This window comes from Synchytrium microbalum (genome assembly GCF_006535985.1).
Source record: "Synchytrium microbalum strain JEL517 chromosome Unknown SmJEL517_scf0025, whole genome shotgun sequence".
Classification (NCBI taxonomy): Eukaryota; Fungi; Chytridiomycota; class Chytridiomycetes; order Synchytriales; family Synchytriaceae; genus Synchytrium; species Synchytrium microbalum.
Window position 1 is genome coordinate 1 of NW_022158374.1, and position 15,776 is coordinate 15,776.

The window sequence follows — 15,776 nt, forward strand, 5'->3', positions numbered from 1 at the left end:
AGGGTACCGTTTGGAGATGGTCGTTTTCTCCTTGTTTGGGGTTCTTCCAGAGCTTGCTGTACATATCTATTGCCCAATCTCAAGGTTGCGAATAAGCAGGGTTGTAGTAAATGTCTAAGGAGTGAGTTGAATTGCCTACCTGGTGCTTCCAAATAGATGGAGACTCTAGAAGAGGAAGGTGAAGCTGGTTTGACAATACATAGTGGTTTGGACGATGATGATTCGTGTCGTTTCAATACAGCTTCCAGAGGTTCGTCGACTTGACACTTGTTTTCAAATGAAGTATCTTCATATACTTGCAATGTAGCAGCATCAGTATCGGCCAAAGCCTTCTTGAATGTATTTTCAATGAGACGTTTTTTCAAATCATCAATGTCAGTGTTTGCTTCCATCTTCACTTTGGCTGCATCCATGTCTGGTACTGGATCAATGATATTGTTGTCACCTTTTTTAAATAACTTGACCCAGACTGTAGTTTCCATTCTAAGATCCAGTTATAAGCATATACGGCAAAAGCTTGCTTTCAAACAGAGCTTTCATGATTTTTTACGAAAGACAAGCAGAGAATCCTCAGAAGGCTCTCTTAAAGAGGGAGGGCGGGGAAACGCGTAGCGAAATATGAAATATGCTAAATGCTAGATTATGCTATCAATTATGCTAATTTTAATATTGCTAGCATACGAGTTAGTCCGAAACTCTTGGTTTTTTGTTCTAGTGCAGGATAGCTTAATCCGTCAAGGAACCCAACAATACATCTGATAAACCGATTCAAATACAACAAATACAACATATTCGACGCGTCAATCACGTCAACAACCTGTTGTCTTGGCTCCTGTCCATCTCCATCAACTTTCCAAACATCAAGGTGCAGGTCTCGTCAAGCCTTTGCTTTCAACTGTAGCAATCATGCGAGTTTTCATATTCAGCATACTAGCGCTACTGACCATTGTCAATGCTGTTAAATTCGAGTTATTTGCTACACCAGTAACGGGGACAAAGCGATGCGTGTCTCAATTCATTGGAAGGGATGTCCTGGTATCAGGCACGTTCAACATTGGCGACGGCGAACTCCAGATATCCGATGTAGAGGTATGTAGTGGAGAGTTATATTGGATTATTCAATGATTGAATCATCATGATGTTTTTTTGCTGTTTAAAATGTATTCAACATTCCACATACACTTTCATACCACTTACACTCAACCCCCCATAACCCAGATATCAGATGACAGCCCCGAAAGAAACAAATTCTTTTACAAAAAAGACGTATCTGGCACTATCAAGTTTGCCTTCACTACTCACGCTTTTGCAGACGTCAACTTTTGTGTATTAAACACCCTCGTGGATGGTATGTCAGGCTTATGGAACTCAAAATCGTTGTCAGTCGCCACGTTATTAAATTGTATCATGCACGTTTGTGTGGTGGTGTCTATTCTACTCCCAAACACAATGCATACACATTCACACTCCCACCTGTTATGCTCACACGCCACTATCTAGGCGTACCACCGTCTCCAAATACAAAGCGTCTAGTCAACATCCACATCGACTCGGGTGCTGACGCTGTAGACTACTCGGAAATCGCTAAACAGGAAAAACTAAAACCAATGGAAATCGAACTACGTAAACTGGAATCTGAAATGGACCGTATCGTTTCCGAAATGGAGTTTCTGAAAGAGAGGGAGGCCGCTATGAGAGATACTAATGGTGAGTTGTGGTAGGCTGAGCTGTTGAGTATGGGTGCTGTTGTCGGCGAAGTTAGTGGGAGATTGTGCGGTTATGGTATATACCAGGACATAGTGGGAGTAGGGCATTGTGCACTTATGTTGGAACTTGATTGGGCGGATGAAAATGGGAGTGCGGTGATGGCTGAAGTCATTTGATTCTTTCAAGATAGGCTTTCTTTTCGCTCATTCCAATGCATCCTCGCTTTCCAATTAAATCGTCCCTCTAATCATCCATTCCCTTAGAATCAACAAACGAACGAGTGAAATATTTTAGTCTACTCTCAATCACCACACTCATCTCGGTCGGTGTATGGCAGATATGGCATCTACGACAATTCTTTGCTGCAAAGAAACTCATCTAGAAAGGAGAGTGTTGTGTGTTCTGGGAGAGAGCATATTATATGTCGTGTTGCATTATTCGAGACAATATATTGGAGTTTGTATATACGAGATGGGACACGAGAAAAGTGAGCTTGAAGTTCAAGATGCTGCATGCGTGTTTGCGGTTTTTTTGCGGTTGTGAAACCCTGTTTAGGACAATTCTGGCTGTATCAACTTACAAGCGCAATCTGCTTGAACTCAACCGCTTACGTTTCATCCCATTGTACGGTCTGTAATTGAGTCTTGACTTGTGAATAAGCATTGGCTAAGGCTTCTTCTTCCTGAGCTCGTCCCTTTGCGTGCTCTCCTAATAAGTGTGAGCTCATCATAAGCTCTTTATATCAATGGCCATGACTTTGGATATAGCTTTAGGGCCACAAAAACATCGATATGGACCAGCCTAATGCCCTTGTTCCGTAGCAATCAATTCTACCAATGCTTTATTGAGCAGTACAGCAAACTGATCATTCCATTTGAAACCTCGAATAAGAATCTGTTTTGAAATGAATACGATGAGGTATGAGGCCATTGAGTTTGAAAGTTGGAGAGCAACATCCATGGGAGGAAAATAGGAAGTGCATTAAGACAGATTATAACGCACTTTTTGTGTCGAGGATTCCACGTGAATCCCTCAACTACTCTTTGGCGTACCACCACACTTATAGACAGTATTCGTTCTCTTCGCCAGTTTTCTACGGTCAATCAAAGGAAGGAGAAGATGCTTAGTAGCAATCCGATAAACTTTGGTGTCTGTCCACTTTTCTTTGGAAATGAAGTACTGCAATCTTCTCTTACGTTTACATTGAGGATTAAGTAGCACCATCATCTGAGTCAGGTTTCATATCGCGGGATCCAGGGAGATTCTGTCGAGACATTGAGAGCGAGGCGTCAGTATTCTATGTGAAACGTTCATGTGCATCCTTTTTTTCGCATTAGTTCGGAAAAGGTACCAATAAAGCAATCATTACCTCTACAGCCAGCACAAAGTCCTCCTTCCATACTATGCCTTCTAGAAACTTGTTACTAGTGTCACACTATTGCAAAGGAGAGAAGGTGAGCACCAAAAACCCTTGAAACGGCGTCGTATGGTTCTGTGCGTACATGCGACTGCTCAAGTTTTCGTCCGTGTTAAGGAGTGTAGTGGGTTTGACTGTGAAAACACAAACATCTTCTTCTTCATGAGCTCGTCTATTATTCGCATCACTTCCTAAGAAGTAAGAAAGCATTGGCTCGACTGGGGCAGATTCAGATGCTGTAAGTTGTTTCAAGCATTTACTTGTATACTTACATCAGCCATGTCTCGTAGTGACTCGTCTGATCACAGTGTCCCATTGAAGACATTGCAGATACTGATCTACATTCTCTCGTGTCGATACGGTTTTTTCCAGTCATATGAAACGGGCAACGTCAAATCCGTTTAAGCATGAATCGTCAGAGACAGTTCTCCTGTCAAACGAATAATTTAAGAAAAAGCAAAGAACTCACTATCACCAACACCCAAATTAAGCCCCGTAAACACAAAGGTTCCAAACCAATGCAACATCCCAACAATGCAAAAGCCCAACAATAAGAAACCCCCAAATTTTCCATCTTCAAATCCTTATTATTGATTGAAAACAAAACAGGAAGAGGATACAATCTTCTTCCTACTACGCTCCCTATCTCACTGACTCATTTGCTCATGCATCGGTCACCTCACATTTCTACAGTTCAGAACGTGCAGCAAACATAACAAACGGTGTAAACTCTTTCTCTCCAATCAACATTTGCAAATTATCTTCAATGGCTTCTTCTTGTGGTTGCGATGATGAGCCCATCCATCCTTTACCACTCTTGGCTGCTCCTCCTGTTCCACCTGATCCTCCTGCTAGTCGTGCGTAAAAAGATGTCATGATGTCCTTGATTTTGCGTTCCATTTTCGGTTTGATCTGTGTATTACGGGGGGAATTGTTAGAGGTTAACAAGGATTGGCTTACGCACAAAAACAAACCACATAAATCGATGTTTGTGAAAGCACCGAAAAAGCTGAAATCTCTGCACGATAGCATCAACCCCTCTGAGGCCCATTTCAAACGACTTGATCTCAATAATCCTCATGTAAAAATTTAAATTTACCTTGATGACCATAGCTTGGAAATCTGGTGGTAATCCATACCGTAATATGGATTCAACATTTAGTCGTAGCACTTTGATGTGTGTCCAACTTGCATACACTTCTCCGAAGTTGGTCTTGCATAATCTGACCAATGTAGTCTAACATGATTGATGTTAGGAGGTCGTGGTGACAACAAAAAAAGGGAGTGTGGTAAAATAAATACGGATGATGAAACTAACCCATTGCTCTTTCTCCATAGCAGTCAATTCACCCAATTCCTTCTTTGACAATACAACATCCTGATCATTCCATTTGAAATCTCGTACAAGGAATCTGCGAGAAACGAATTGAGATATAGTTCAATAAGTTGGGTAAGTTGAAAACTTTGAAAAGAATCGAAGAAGCAAAAAAATAGAAGGAGGAGTTGCAAAACAGAGAAATAACTCACTTTTCTTCCCGAGCATTCCTCGTGAATTCTTCAACTACTCTTTGAAACACCACCACACTGTATAGGCAGTATTCGTCGTCCTCAGCCAGTTTCCTTTTGTAAATAAATCCGGTTGGAACGTTGTTTGCATAAAAGCACTGTGTTTTTATGGTGAAATACTGGATTCATTTCTTACGTTGACGATCGTGGCACCACCATCTGAGTCAGGGTTTCATATCGTCCAATCCAATCCTTTTCACTTATTCTGTTGGAAGAGTAGTAAAGAGTTGAGAATTTCATTGGTGACATCTAGCTATTCGGTGATTTCTTGTCTGCCTTACTTTGGAACAGCTACCAATAAGGTAGTCAGGTATTCTGAATCCAGCACAAAGTTCTCCTTCTTTACTATGCCCGCTAGATTCTTTGTTGCAAGAGTACCACTTTTGAAAGGAGGGAAGGTAAGCCAAAAACGTGCTCACAATCAAGCCCAAACATGTCTGTGTTTGAATGCGACTGCGTACGTTTCCTTCCGTTGCAAGGACTGCAATTGAGTCTTGACTTGAGAATAAGCAACCATCTTCTTCTTCATGAGCTCGTCTATTTGCGTTACTTCCTAATCATAAGGTGTGAAAGCTTTAAAGCCAGATGCTGTAGGCTTGTAATCGTTTACTTACCTGTATAATGACATCAGCCAGCTCTCGTAATGACTTGTCTGTTCGATATTTCATAGTATTCCATTGAAAGCCTTGTAGATACTGTTCCACATTCTCTGTTTGTACAAGTAGACATTCTTTTGGTCAGCTACTTGGTTTCACGGGCTTTATGAAGTCACTTCGAATATCTTGCCAGTACATAATCTCATAAACAAAGATACGACTATCTGTCCACACTAACACCACTAAGATAACAAGCAAAAACTCACTATCACCAACACCCAAGTTATTCCTCCATTCGTCGACATCACCACCCAGCAAGCTCTTTAGATTATCAGATATCTTGATAGTCATAGTTTCAAATGTGCCATCTACTTTTGTCAAATCATCGGATAAGACCATTAGCGCGTCCAATGTGCCAATCTATCGCACAGTAATGTTACCGACAAGATGTTGGGATAAACAACAAGTATGATAGCATAAGATACGTGAATTTAAGATATGAATAATACCTTGAAATCAGGTAACGGAAATGGGAAAATCTCAGCGTAATCGACTGGTCTGTATGAAATCTTGTCTCGCAACTTGTTTACTGCGTCCTGTCGAGTTGGGTCGGATGGGATAGATACAAACCAATAAGTGGACGACATGACTTAATTCTTAATCTCAAGCTTCAAGATATACTGCTGTTTGTCCACTATCGGAGTCTTGTAATTGATAAAGCTGCTGATAAAAGTTGCAAGACTTGCAGGATAGGAATGATTGAAGTATACATAGATTACTGATGTCATGTTGATTTGGACTATTTGAAGCAGATATTCTCGCGTCTGTCGCGTCAGATCCGCAAATCCAGCCGATAAGGTCAAAAAACCTACTTGTATATTTGAGAAAACACGAATATCAAGAACATTACAAAATTTGAAGCTTATTGCTTCCTACGAGGTTGTGGTCCATTTCAAAGGGCCTTCCGTGTCCGTTAAAGCAGTTGAGTGATTCAAACACTAAAGTAAAATGGGACAGACGTGAATTATACTAGTTCACACAATAAAGCTTCAACAAGAAGGCTCGACTCGAGAATTTCGACGCACAAGGTGCGAACAGTCGTTACTGGTTCCCTACCTCGAATGCAGTGTAAACACTGAATCAAGTAGGTGTCCCAAGTTCGATTTCTGAAGAACAGTAACTGAATTGGGCAAACTGGACACCACTCCGTAGCTCGTGTAAAGCGACCTGGTTTGAGTACCTTGCTTCACGTGGGATGAATCGAAAGCGAGGATTCATTTTCGTAAAGAGAACCCTCCCCTTCTTTCGTTAACGCCCACTTGGTACGGTTCTACGCTCAAGACCATCTCCGAGGTACTTTTAAAAACAAGAAATCTATAGAGCAGGAAGTCCCTTACCATACTGGGCAACCGAACACGGCGTCCTTGACAATAACAAATATTACAAAAACGGGCAATTTGATGTCGACACTTGCGGGATGACGAAATTGGATGGAGTGGCTTGAAGCCGATAGCAGAGTGCCGTGTATATGTAGATCATGGATTCGTTGCTCCGACAGCCCTGAGCTTGAAATGTTACTCGATCAATTGGTTCAATCAATTCGAGAGCTCTATTACAGGCCAAAGGTTCATGTTAGAGGGGACAAGCTTGAAATTTGACGGTATTTTATTCGCAAGAGTGTCCCCTGCTTACCAGTTTGCCGCGAGCTCCACAGATCTCTCTCATCAGCAGCAGCAAACGCAAGGTAGTGGAGTTTGAAGATGTTGCAATTCAAGGAGACAAGAGGAAAAGAAACGCGTCAAATACGCTTTACATGATCCGAATTGAATAGTACAGGCCATTAACAAGACGTCCCTGCAAGAAAGATATAACGACTCACGTCAGTGGCTCGTTGTCTTCCCAATACCAATTCAGTGTGGAAAGCATCAAATATTTGCAAGATGAGTTTTCCATCGAGGACGCCGCTTTCTGAGCGATATGCTTCCACTCCATTACAAGGAAAAGGAATGGCTGGTATGCAACATTTATCATGTTTCGTTGTCTGTTCGATGGTTGAAGCTTTTATGACTGATTTCAATCGATGATAGGTGCTGACACATCAAGATCTAGCAAGGCTCTAGCTGGTATCGTTGACTTTCTTGACTGGTTGATGATTGACTGTCTTCATCAAACTCTGAACGAAACATCAACATTTCTGTAGAATTTGATTCAGTCTTTGCATCAAACTCGAAAAGGTATAGTCACTGTAGATTTACGTGTTGAAATGCATTTGGACTCATGTTCTTTCCTTGATAGAATGCGTCCGAGTAAGTTCTCTTATTCAAGATCAGTCGTTTTTACGTGGAAGCTCAAACAGTTACCCTTCCCTCCTTTCTTTCACAAAGTGGCTACTCCATACGCAGCCGCATCAACTCAAAAAGTACCACTGGTATCACATTGGTCGCATTGTCATTTTTTTGCATTCGCTCACACCTCTTCAAATCAGTCGTTACGGGCAGCCAAACTCAATCAGGTAATCTATCTATCTGCGGAACTAGACAACTATGCTGGAACAAATTAATTCTCACATGGAACTTTGACTTATAGCCTGCCAGACCTGTCGTATCAAGACCTCATGACGAAATCAACCTTGGAGATGAGCACGACACGTTTGCAATTTTGCTGGAAAGCGCTCCTGCAAATTACGAGGAATTGCAACTTGTGAAATCATTTCAAGAGTTTTGTGATGCAAGGTACTCATCGTGTCTCGGTTGAATCTTGCAGACATTGAACAATTTCTTACTTGGACTTTGGCTGATGTTAGGATCAGAGCGTTACGTAATGTAGATGAAGTCGATTCTGCTCGAATAAGAGCTCAAAATGAAGAAGTACATATCTGGGAGCTAGAACGACATACCTGGGATTTGATTCAAAGACTACTGGAGTATGGCGGGCTCATTTCGATGGTTTTTTTGTGGTGGTGCTCAATCTTTCTACACGTGTTTAATAGTTTTCGGTTGCAAGACGTCGATCACGACATGCAGGAAAATGGGTCAATTCATGCATACTCGGGAGATTTCAAGCTAGCTCAGAGGGCGATTGAATTGGATTCTCAGTTGCAAGAACACACTGTACGTGAGAAAAGAAGAACGTAGCATCTCTAATATAATTTAAAACATCCCGTCTCAATATGATATCAAAACAATTCTAGCTGGTGGTGAAATGGCTCGAAGACATTCTCCCTCCGTACCTGGGAATTGATGTGCGGCCAGGAGCTTGGTCTGCAACAGGAACGCATGTCTCATCCAGGACACCATCCGATACCATCATCACAGAGATGGATCCGGATGCTCCTAATCGACAAAAGAGGAAGCTGGTTGAGGAAGATCAGGTTTGTTATTGATCATTGGGCTCAGAAATCAATACTACGGTCTTCTTCAATGCTCATTCGTTGTTTAACCATAGACATATCAAGACGAATTTAATCGAGCCGTATTTGAATACATCCGCCGTGGCCAGTACGAGACGGCATATGATTTATGTGTTAGTTGTGGTCAGCCATGGAGGACTGCTAGTTTATTAGGTGTTTCACGATATAGAGATGGTGTTGTTGGTGAGTGTTTTGTCTACCAATCTGCTCATAGAGTGAATCTTGTAAACATTCTCGTTTATTTTACAATTGCTAGATGATCTTGAGCTGGAAACAGGTGAGGGAAACCAGAATGTGGATTTGTGGAAGGCAGTTTGCTACGCTATATCTTGTGATGTGAGAACATTAAAACGCTTTTGGCCTTGGACAGTCGTTTATACTCAATTGAATGGCATTTGTAGGACTCGTTTGACAAGAATGAACGTGCTACATATGCAGTCCTGGGAGGTGACATTCATAATGTACGTCTCGGAAATAGTTGAGCTCATGCGACTGGGCGTTCTTTTGTTCTTTGGGGCGGGCTGCATTGGCATCGCTAATTCCAACGTTTAATACATTATTTGTTTCTGACAGGCACTCCCTGTTTGTGAAACATGGGAAGACGTGATCTGGTTGCATTATACCATCCTAGTTCAACGTGGAATTGAAGATGCTCTTCGACGACAACCTCAGCCAACTGATGATGTAGATGCAATTACTTTGAGAATCCCTACGGAAGTCAAAGATGCAGCTACCATCTTTCTTGATCTGTGTAATGGGAGTCGACCCGATTTACGGTGTGTCATAAGTACACCTTGTTACTGCTGTTTTTTCGTTGTTTCAAAAAGTACGTTAGACTGATTCGAGCATTCTCTTTTGATCAGGGAGGTTGCAAATGAGCAAATTAGATTATTGCAATCCTTCTTCATCATGAATCGATTAGACGAGTACTTGAGAAAGCTGGTTGCCATTGTGTCGGATTCTGACATTCGACGCTCACTGTCCATGTAGGTGCCATCTTTTCGCTCGGTGGATTTTTTTGCGTGGTTTCATCTTTCCTCATATGATTTGAAAGAAGCCAACAGAAATGAAAACTCACAATGTCTCATCATCAAACTGGCAGGACCAAACATTTGCCCAATATTTTGAGAATTGCAGTTCACCTTGTTTTGATTCTTCGAAACACAGACAGACCCACAGACGAAGCTACCTCTGATGTTCTCATTCGGAAGTATATTCAGATGTTGATTGCTGGTGGACGGGTGAGCTTTACCTCCTCTCAAATGTTGCATTGTATCCGGGAGCTTATCGAATGTCTTTTTTTTTGTCATTGATAGCACAAACACATTGCACTCTTCACCAGCAACTTGCCACGAGAAGAACAAACCACTCTCTACTCTCACTTCTTGGCTGGTATGTGAATTGTTGCGTTGCCCCTGTCAAAATAATAGCGTTTTTAGACCCTCTCTCTTTTGGGTGTAGATAATCTTGAATCTCGAGAAACAAGGCATCAATACTTTCGACAAGCCTTCCAGCACGGCTTGGATTACCACCAAATCTGTCGACAAACAGTCCGAATCATACTTGAACGTGGTATATTAAAGGAAGCCGTTCCAACAGGCGCTACCAGCGTTGCCATATCAGAATTATCTGTACCCCTCTCAGAAGTGGATGCTGTCATGATTCGAGCATTGGAATGGGTGGCCTTTGAAGAGCAACAACGACAAGATCTTGTTACGTATTGCAATATTTTGTTGAGACGCTTCCTAAGTAAGCATTTGGCAGTTCCGGTGTGCCTCTTTGCGCACTTTTCGAAACTCACCTCTCAAATTCTCATATAGTACACGGTAGAATGAATGCAGCTAAATCAAGCATGCGTTCAGTGCCGCTACACTTCATCCCACGAGAATGGATTCCACGAACAGAACTCGGTGGTGGTGGTCGCGATGCCAATAAACCACGAACAGCAGTAGAATCAATAGCTGACGAGTATGTCAAGTATATGAATCTACTTGACGTGTATGCCTTGTATGCTGAATGGGTGATGGAATTCAATCGATTGCCTGTTCGTGCTGAATCTGCTGATGTTGATTTGGCCAATTATCTGAGAAGGGCTACTACAGATCTGGAGACCAAGATTGAAGCCTTGTTGGATTCTGACTGGTTTGATGAGGAGGATATGAAGGATAAGAGTGAGTTCATCCTAGTCGTTTTTAATGTTGACTTTTTTTGCCTTGAGTTTACTGACTCTTCGAGCTCTCGAACTCGTATCGTTTTTTGCTTCCTGATCAATTCAAATTTTGAATGATAGGTGATGATGTCAAGACGGAATTCCGTATCCTTCGAGACCTGTATATTCCTGAAGTGGTGTTTATACTCCATCGTATCTTGTTTGAAACTCGAGACATTCAGCCTGGGTACGAGCATACGAATTCCATGAGGGTTTCTTTGGTAGATTGCTCACCTTCTTTCAAATTTGCAGCAATCTGGACAAGAGTCTGCGTATCGCAGAAACAGTAGCACGACGTGATGGTCCATGGAAGGAAATGCAACGTGCCAACAAGCTAGATAAATTCATGCAAATGTTGCGTAACTCTGCCCTACAAGCACTTAATGGTCAAACAGCAACACCTTGGTCATCGCCACAAACTGTGTAAAAATGTATGCTGAAGGAGAGAGGTCTATTAAACTTTCAGTTGAATAAATTGTACAAAAATATGATGCAAGATTATAAAAAGGACATGGTCCATTCGAAATGTCTGCAAACATTGTCTCTTCATTTTACAATTCTGTCAAGAAATGTAGTGTCAGCTAATGTCAAGACTTTTACCTTTCAAGGTCCATATTGACTCTCTCAACGTGAAGATCATATGAATTTTAGTACAAGATACCACTCCGCGTCACCCACATTGTCTGTAGAATAACCAAAAGCTTACGTTTGCGTCGGTTTTGTTTTACGACCAAGGAAACAGAATCGTTGCGAGTGAGCTCCTCTGAACGTCCTTCGAATGGAGATGCAATCCGCAATTCAGACGTTTTAGACAACGCTTGCCAGCTCAGCACCTCATAATTGCTTGCATCAAACAATGATTTGTTAGCGACAGCATTGGTGATGATTCTAGAGTTGCCGCCAGAGAAGGGAGTTAAATCGTGCTCAAACGATGTATACAGATATGGGGAATTCATTGGAAAGGCTGCAGTTATCTAGCCCTATTCGAGTGCTTTTGCGCCAAGCAAATCCAAGGGACTTAAGATGAGTTAGTATCTTCAAGTTGACCTTCGGCAAATTTGCGAACACTGCACGATGAGCTGCAAAGAGCTAGTTCAGGCAGTCTACTTTAATTATAGTTTGGCAAAACGGCTAGTACTTCATATGCTTGTCTTTTTGACTTTAGAAAGCTGTCCATGTATCCACCGTTTAAGCAGTTGAAGCCTTAGAAACCTCATTAAGCATGGCATCGTTAGTGCATCATCTATTAGAAACCATAATCTTTCAATAACATTCTCACTGCGTGATGATTGCCTCAACGTACCTGGATCCAGGTGGTTTGCGGTGCAGTGTGAGATTTATTGCCTCTAGTAAGCGTCATTCCAGAAGAGAAATGATCCCAAAGAGGCATAATGTAAGGAAGAAAAAAAGAACTTGAAAGATACTAGTTCACAGAAAAAAGCTTCACAAAGGGCCTCGACACGAAAGATTCGATACAAGGTTCAAACAATCGTAACTGGCGTCCTTTCCTTGATGCAGCGTAAAGACTGAACCAAGTAATAGGTATCCCAAGTTCGAGTTCTGCAAAACCAGAAACGGAATTGGGCACAGCGGACACCACGCCCTCACACGACGTGGCTTGTGTGATTCAAGTGCCTTGCTCCAGTGGGATGAATCGAACGCAAAGATTTTGAAACCTCCTCAGGTTCGTCATAGTAGACTTCTTGGCTACGGTACTATGCCCAAGACCATCCCCGACGCTCTTTTAACACAATGAAACTATAGAGCAGGAGGTTCCTTGACATACTGGAGAATCACGAACACGGCGTCGAGTCTTGACAACAACAAAAATTACAAGAAAGGGCAATTTGATGTCAACAGTTAGTCTTTAATAGCCGACGATCAAACTCCAGACGCAACCTATGGTCATAACCACAAATCCTGTAAAAGTATGGTGTGAGAGAGCTTTATTACAGTATGGATTGATTTTACTGTACAAAAAAGTGATGCAAGATTATAAAAAGGAGGCGAGCTATTCGAAATGTCTGTGTTTTCAGACACCGTGTTGCTTTTTCAGATTTTCAAGATCCTGTGCCTTCTTGTTCAAATCTGTCTTCTTCGTAGCCTATAAAAGAAGAGGAAGGAGTGTTTAGAAGTGGCCACAGCAGGATTTCGTTCACGATGACGATGAGCATTCGTTTGGTTGTGATTCCGGGTGCAAACCAGCAACTTGCAACGAAACCTGCTACCCAACATCCTCAACACCAACAACCCACGAACGTACCTTCTGTGGCTGATAGTACAACACAATCAGATATCTTCCCATAATATTAAACCCCGATAAATGATCACAGGCTGCTTTAGCATCAAAAATATCTTCATAAACAATAAATGCTGTTCCTTTTGTATCAGTTGCATTTCCAACCCGTATTTGGCGTATAGGACCGTATTTGCCAAAGAGGTCATACATTTCCTCTGTTGTGATCTTGAAGGGCAGGTTCCTGACGAAGAGGACTCTATTGACTTCGGGTGGCAGTCGAACTGGTTTGATGTAAAGGAGGTGTGTTAGTGACGGTTGAGGAGAGTAGTAGGAAACGAATGTATGAGAAGACGGGCTCCTATACTGTTACCATTAGCTTTGCTCTTTGCTTGCATGGCCATCTTCGGATATATTTGTATCTTAGCCCTATTCAAATTGGTGTGAAGTTCAAACGCAGCAATGAAAAAGTTGAAAATTTCAGCAATACCAAAACACGAGAAAGAAACGTGAATTGTACAATTTATGTTCATGGCCGCATGGCTGTATCTTTTTGCAATTTCGCGAGGAGTCTACAAGGTTTTAAAACAATCTATGATACAATTCAAGCTATACAATCAAACCAAGAATCCACAGTTTCAAATGAAAAAGATCTTCAACGTATCCTTTACAGATGCGCGACAAATGGGGCATTTAATCGTCTTGAGGCTATTGGTTTGCATCACCTTCAACTTGTTGGCACAGCTATTGTAAAGAAGAGTAGTGAGTACGTTGAGGAAAGTCTAAAGCAACTGAAGAGTGCAATCTCACCATTGGCATACACATAAATGGCCACACGGAATCATTGCTACATCCTTATCGCTATCACAACAAATCACACATTCTTGGCCAGTCTCAGTACCTCGTTTTGGTCCTCTTGTTTCCTTATTGATGATGGATGATGTGTATTTTACTGTTGGTGTTGGTGGTGGTCCTGTTGGTGTTGATGGTCTGGTGGCTCTACTCGTCGCGACTGCTGCTGATGGTGATGGCGATGACAATAATGACGAAGTAGCCGCGGGTCTTTCAAGAGTAGTAACAGTTGATCCGCAAATGGCCCTTGCGAGTTCTGCTAATTGATTACTACTGGCTGACCTGACTCCAGAGACACCGGAGATGCGTGATGGTGATGACGATGATGATGATGATGATGATGTATGACTGGTTGAGATAGGACCTCCTAATCTGACACTACTAGTGGTAGCTGTAAGCGATGACAATCGAGATACTGTTGTTTGAGTAGGGACAGTGTAGGCGCGTGATGCTGATAAGTTGGCCAGTCGAGCATTGTTAGGCGCAGTAATCGGGATTCCAAAACCGAACGCTGGATTGCTACTCGGTGCGGAAACCGTTGGCCTACTACTATTACTACCATTGCCGAATTTACGACCGATATGCTTGCGTATACCTATGCTAGCTATACGTCTATTCCTAGGTCGTCCATCATAGCTACCAATCTCAAACAATGGCGCAGAGGTTGATATCGTTTCAGGATTTGCAAATGCGAAGGGGAGTGGTCGAGTATCGTTATTGTGGTGGTACACCCTAAATCCAAACATTCCAGCACCTCCAACTTCATTGCTAGACGGTGAGGCAGTGTTTGTCCAGGATGCTGCAGTTCGGTTACTATTGTTGCGACTGGCAGTGCTTATGTTGGGTTCATTGGTAGATAAAGAGGCAGAATTTGGCCAAGGTGGAGTACTACTGCGGTTGGGTGCACCGAATTGTACCGTTGTGGTCGGGAGAGGTGCTCCAAATGGATATTGATTCGATGGGCCAGGCAAAGTTGCACCAGGTACAGTTCCATTATCGCGTTGGTTGCCAAATGTGTTTGGATTTGTGAAGATGGTAGTGGTCTGTTGAGTCTCCTGCCTCCCAAAGACGTATTGCACCGGCTGTGAAATATCCGATCGAGATAATTCCTCAGTTAAAATACTTGTTCCGAGCTTCAAAAGTGAAGAGTTTGTTGTTTTTTCGCAACTCACGTTATTATTTGCACGAAGCATCACCAAGAGCACAGTCAGAAGTGTCAACCTATAAATCAGACTCTAGCTGGCTATATGGAGCCCTACTATAGCGTTTAATGGTTCCTTTCCAGAGATATTGGCACAATTCAACAGCCGATAGGAAATCAGCAATCTCAAGTAAGGCGCAGCGGATCTCTGTCTTTATTCGGTAGATCACGCGGTGTACTGTATTAAAACGAAGAGATCTACTAGAGCTAATATTATTTTATCATCTGACGCGAAGACAGTTTGCAACCGACTACATGTGCTTCACGGTTCGTACATTCCATAGAGGTGATACACCAGACATATCAAATAGAAGATATTTGTATCGCATTTACCCTTTTGCGGCAGATGAGACAATTTCGAGTTTGTGGTAGTGTATATTCATCTTGCACTATGGCCTTCACCACATAGCATACACATGGCATGCCCACAAGGGACGAGGGCACAATTGATAGAATTCCGGCAGGGAATCCGGGTCATCATCCATATTGAGAGTTTGGCACTGATGATCAAATTTCTTCTTGGTTGATAGTCTTGCAGGCCCAGTTCCTCGAGCGAGAGAAGTCGATATTCAAACATGTCAGT

The 15,776-nt window shown here is 42.2% G+C and overlaps 4 protein-coding genes across 4 annotated transcripts; 2 read left to right on the plus strand and 2 right to left on the minus strand.

Annotated features, from left to right (window-relative positions):
- Positions 1-906: 906 nt before the first annotated feature.
- SmJEL517_g04042 (uncharacterized protein) lies at positions 907-2,089 on the plus strand (the record flags this gene model as incomplete). The annotated part of the gene is made up of 4 exons (XM_031169970.1): positions 907-1,089; positions 1,219-1,348; positions 1,501-1,707; positions 1,971-2,089. 4 exons carry the CDS (start codon positions 907-909, stop codon positions 2,087-2,089), a joined length of 639 nt encoding a protein of 212 aa, XP_031024029.1.
- A 1,722-nt stretch (positions 2,090-3,811) lies between these two features.
- SmJEL517_g04043 (uncharacterized protein) lies at positions 3,812-5,933 on the minus strand (the record flags this gene model as incomplete). Its single annotated transcript, XM_031169971.1, has 10 exons — positions 3,812-4,036; positions 4,224-4,361; positions 4,443-4,536; positions 4,652-4,744; positions 4,827-4,895; positions 4,972-5,070; positions 5,152-5,243; positions 5,305-5,399; positions 5,553-5,706; positions 5,796-5,933. The coding sequence occupies 10 exons, from the start codon at positions 5,931-5,933 to the stop codon at positions 3,812-3,814; spliced, it is 1,197 nt and encodes a 398-aa protein (XP_031024028.1).
- A 1,293-nt stretch (positions 5,934-7,226) lies between these two features.
- On the plus strand, positions 7,227-11,331 carry SmJEL517_g04044 (uncharacterized protein; the record flags this gene model as incomplete). The annotated part of the gene is made up of 21 exons (XM_031169972.1): positions 7,227-7,299; positions 7,374-7,409; positions 7,487-7,520; positions 7,582-7,592; positions 7,671-7,714; positions 7,772-7,798; positions 7,873-8,018; positions 8,090-8,209; positions 8,276-8,396; positions 8,477-8,656; positions 8,731-8,878; positions 8,952-9,031; positions 9,097-9,156; positions 9,269-9,471; positions 9,559-9,681; positions 9,798-9,936; positions 10,012-10,087; positions 10,157-10,444; positions 10,516-10,866; positions 10,986-11,091; positions 11,157-11,331. 21 exons carry the CDS (start codon positions 7,227-7,229, stop codon positions 11,329-11,331), a joined length of 2,541 nt encoding a protein of 846 aa, XP_031024027.1.
- A 1,605-nt stretch (positions 11,332-12,936) lies between these two features.
- On the minus strand, positions 12,937-13,544 carry SmJEL517_g04045 (uncharacterized protein; the record flags this gene model as incomplete). Its single annotated transcript, XM_031169973.1, has 3 exons — positions 12,937-13,008; positions 13,168-13,424; positions 13,514-13,544. 3 exons carry the CDS (start codon positions 13,542-13,544, stop codon positions 12,937-12,939), a joined length of 360 nt encoding a protein of 119 aa, XP_031024026.1.
- Between the last annotated feature and the right edge of the window lie 2,232 nt (positions 13,545-15,776).